At 41.8% G+C, this 4,383-nt stretch overlaps 1 protein-coding gene across 1 annotated transcript; it reads left to right on the forward strand.

Moving 5' to 3' along the window:
- Window positions 1-230: 230 nt before the first annotated feature.
- LOC112181445 lies at window positions 231-4,166 on the forward strand. Its single transcript, XM_024319784.1, has 6 exons — window positions 231-651; window positions 882-1,459; window positions 1,591-2,009; window positions 2,141-2,354; window positions 2,692-3,120; window positions 3,381-4,166. The coding sequence occupies exons 1-6, from the start codon at window positions 231-233 to the stop codon at window positions 4,164-4,166; spliced, it is 2,847 nt and encodes a 948-aa protein (XP_024175552.1).
- The last annotated feature ends 217 nt before the right edge of the window (window positions 4,167-4,383 follow it).

The following is a 4,383-nucleotide window of genomic DNA, read 5'->3' on the forward strand; positions in this document are numbered from 1 at the left end:
AATCCAATAATTCAGATCTAAGCGACGCCTAACTGTGCCGCCTCCAAACTGCATCGCCGGCCTGGTGCTGCTACCCATATCCGGTCATGCTGCAAGGATAAATCCTAGTATGGAATTTTCGTGGAATAGTGAACTTTGAATCACAGAGAGCCATAATTGATATTGTGCAGGCTCGTAAACCAAGTATCATCTTCCTAGCAGAAACCTTAGCGCAAAAAGAGCATATCAACATGCTGACTCGCAAGCTTGGATTCAAAGATAACATCTGTTACTCACATGAACGTGATTTACAGGGGATGGCCCTCATATGGAACGACGATACTCATGCGGAACTATGTTCTCGGTCACCCAACCACATTGATGTTGTTATTGGCAAAGCAGAGAACACACTCAAATGGCGTTTTACTGGCATTTATGGGGTCGCTGTGCGGGGAGAGCGACACAGAACCTGGTCCCTCATCAAAACGCTTGCTTCTAAACAATGTTCCCTGCCTTGGCTTGTTGCAGGGGACTTTAATGAGATAATGTCAAACAATGACAAGTTTGGAGGTCCACCAAGAGCAGTAACACCTATGGCTACATTTAGAAGAACACTGGCTGACTGTGATCTTCTAGATATGGGTTTTGTAGGCAGTCACTTTACATGGAGCAGTAAGTACACAAAGGAATCACTTGATAGTTTCAAACACCACAATGGAGGACCTTATTCCCATATAGTATGGTTATTAGTCTAAATCCTAGTGAGTCAGACCATAGCCCCCTCCTAATCGTGGTGAGTTCAACGAAGCTAACTTGGCAACGACCTCCATAACTGTTTAGGTTTGAGGAATGTTGGCATGAAAACACTGCCTGTGGCAATATTATCAAACAATCTTGGTCAGGGCCTTCCACTGGAAATGCTTTGGAACAACTGTCAAGGAAAATCTATGACACGGGCACTAAACTCATGCAATGGTACAAGTCTGATTTTGATAATCAAAAGGCAGAGCTGCATGTCATTGAGGAGAAGCTCAATGACCTCATGCCATTACCCTACTCCCCAGAGCAATATGAGGAGCAGAGATTGCTACATGTCAAACATAGCCAAATTCTTGCTCAACAGGAATTATACTGGAGGCAGCGATCAAGAGCTATTTGGCTTAAGGATGGAGATCGTAACTCTGCATACTTTCACAGGAGGGCTTGTAATCGGCGAAGTAAAAACCTCATACCGGGCCTTAAAGATGAGCAAAACCAGTGGCAAACTGACCCGAGAGAAGTCCAAAGATTGTTGCTTTCTTATTTTTCAAGAGTCTTCTCGACTGAGAGTTGTGACCTAGAAGCACTAGCACAAATAATAGAGGCCACACCAGTGAAAGTTACACTAGAGATGAACAACGACCTGTTGAAGCCATACCTGGAAAAGGAAATGAAAGCAGCTATCTTTCAAATGCATCCTCAAAAAGTCCTGGCCCTAACTGTATGTCTCCCTTTTTCTTCCAAAAATATTGGAACATTGTAGCCAATGATGTCTACTTGGCAGTATGTAGTTTCCTTGAAATAGGTGAATTGTGTGATACCAATTTCACTTACCTATGTCTCATACCAAAGATCAAAGACCCTCAGGATGCTGCACACTTCAGGCCTATAGCCCTCGGCAATGTTATTTATCGTATTGCGTCAAAAGTAGTTGCTAATAGACTAAAGCCATGGCTACCTGCAATTATTTCACCCCTTCAAAGTGCCTATGTCCCAGGGCGCATCGTCTCAGACAATACTTTGGTTGCCAATGAAGTTGCGCACTTTAACACAGGTTTCTTCTCACTGAAGCTAGACATTAGTAAGGCGTATGACCGCCTAGAATGGAATTATCTCCAAGCCATTCTGTCAAAGCTCGGCTTTCACCCTACTTGGATTAATATGGTGATGAGAAATGTCAAATTCGTAACCTATTCAATTTTGCAGCATGGCAACCCAACTCCTCCTATCTCACCTTCTAGAGGAATCAGACAAGGAGATCTATTGTCACCGTACTTGTTTATTTTATGTGCGGAAGGCTTCTCTGCTTTGATCTCTCATGCAGTTCAAACAAATCATATTACTGGCCTCAAAATGAGTCCTCAAGCTCTAACGCTTCATCATTTTTTTTTGCGGATGACAGCTTATTATTTGGCACGGCTACTATTGAAGAATGTATTGCCTTCAAGCAAATTCTAGGGATTTATGAGAGGGTCTCTGGACAAAAGATCAACTTCCAAAAAAGTAGTGTTGGTTTTAATAGGAATGTCAGCATAGCACTTCAACACAACCTGGCAGCCATCTTTGCAGTTGAACGTGTGGAAGAACATGATAAATACCTTGGCTTGCCACTGCGGGTAGGTAAATCAAAAACTGCAAATTTGCTTACATCAAAGAAAGGTTATCAAAGAAGTTGATTAATTGGAAGGCCAAAATCCTTAGTTGTGTAGGAAAAGAAATCCTCATCAAGGCAGTTGCTCAAACAATGCCTCTTTATGCGATGAATTGTTATTTGCTTCCAAAAGGCCTATGTGATGACATCCATCAATTGTGTGCTTCTTTCTTCTGGGGTGACACAGATGAGAAAAAAGAATTCATTGGAGAAGTTGGGAAAGGTTGTGTTTAACTAAACAAGAGGGTGGTATGGGCTTCAAAAATATGTATGCTTACAATATGGCTATGCTTGCTAAACAGGGATGGAGAATTATCTCTAATCCTCAGTCGTTAATTGCCAAGTTATATAAGGCAAAGTATTTTCCACATTGCTCGTTTTGGGAAGCAGAGATTGGGGACTCACCATCGTTTTCTTGGATAAGCATCTTACAAGGTAGAGCAGTTCTGCAAGCAGGAGTTCAGTGGAAAATTGGAGATGGCACTCAAGTTGATATATGGCAGGATAAATGGATTCCAGTATCCACACCAACTCAAATATCCAGACCACTCAATACTAGTCTTTCCAAAGTGGCAGATCTAATTGATGAATCAGCACAGCAATGGAAGGCTAATCTCATACATGACTTGTTTCCTGACCACATTGCAGAAAGAATTCTCTGCATTCCACTTGGACGACACCCTCATCCTGACAAGATTATTTGGAGGCCGGAGAAGAAAGGCTACTACTCGGTAAAGAGTGCTTATTGAATTGCAAGAATGGAAGTCATGCAGCATGCCCTAGTTTCGACTTCATCTGGAGACCCCTATAAGGAACTATGGCGTTGTATTTGGAAGGCCAAAGTCCCTGGCAAAGTTGGAATTTGTGAGTGGAGGGGATGCAACAACTTGCTAGCCATAAAGGATAGGTTACTAACCCTTTCTACAACGGGGAAATGCAGTGCCTCTTATGTCCACATAGCATTGAGGATCTTTCCCATTTATTCTGTCAGTGCCCTATGGCCTCGACTATCATATCTGCCCCTCCGTTCAACCTGCCCATTGATCTACACAAGACTATGAACTTCAAAGACTGGATGCTTGACAGAGCTCTTACATTAAGCAATGAGACTTTCGCCAAACTCATGATGATTATTTGGGCCATTTGGAAAAACAGGAACAACTTCTTATGGAAGGGCACACAGCAAACCGCTCAAGATATTCTCCTAAGTAGTTTTGCTTGGCTTGAAGAGTTTCAAAAAGCTCTCACTCCAGCTGTAACAAGAAGGCAACAACATTGTCATTTTTGGCAGCCCGCTCCTACTGGAGCTTTTAAAATGAACATGGACGCTTCATACTTGTCCAATCAGACTAAAGGAGGAATTGGAGGAGTCCTGCGAACTGAAACTGGGCAAGTTGTTGCAGCCTTTGCTAGCCCTATCCCCCACTTAGCTTCCCTGAAACAAGGAGAGTTATATGCCATCCGAGCTGGTGTTGATCTAGTGAAGTCTTTACAATTACAACAGGTTGTTATAGAGAGTGACTGCACCAAAGCAATTGTAGATGCATCTTGTCCAGACCATAGTCTCCTTGAAAATGGAGGTTTGATCGATGATATTAAAAGAGCCATGGCTGAAATTCCCCATGTGCAGCTATGTTATGCCCCTAGATCATGCAACATGGTTGCTCATAGGCTAGCTGGTATAGGCTTTGAGTCCATTCAGAGAATAGTATGGAGGAATCATACCCCAGAATGCATTCTTGATGTAGTAACCTATGATTGTCATCACCTCACTTGAGGGCTATCCATGAAGTTTGTTCATTGATTCAAAAAAAAAAAAATGATACAAATAAGGATATCTAAAACTCATTAGGTACAGTGCAGTCAAGGAATAAAAAAGAGTATTTTCTATCGCAAGTTCCACTAACTAAAAGATATGGTTAAGTTATCAGTAGCTATGTTTTTTTTTTAGAGTCACCTCATTTATTTATTTATTTATTTTACTCTTTCTTTTT

The sequence above is a fragment of the Rosa chinensis genome, unplaced genomic scaffold, assembly GCF_002994745.2.
Source record: "Rosa chinensis cultivar Old Blush unplaced genomic scaffold, RchiOBHm-V2 RchiOBHmChr0c45, whole genome shotgun sequence".
In the NCBI taxonomy this organism is placed as follows: domain Eukaryota; kingdom Viridiplantae; phylum Streptophyta; class Magnoliopsida; order Rosales; family Rosaceae; genus Rosa; species Rosa chinensis.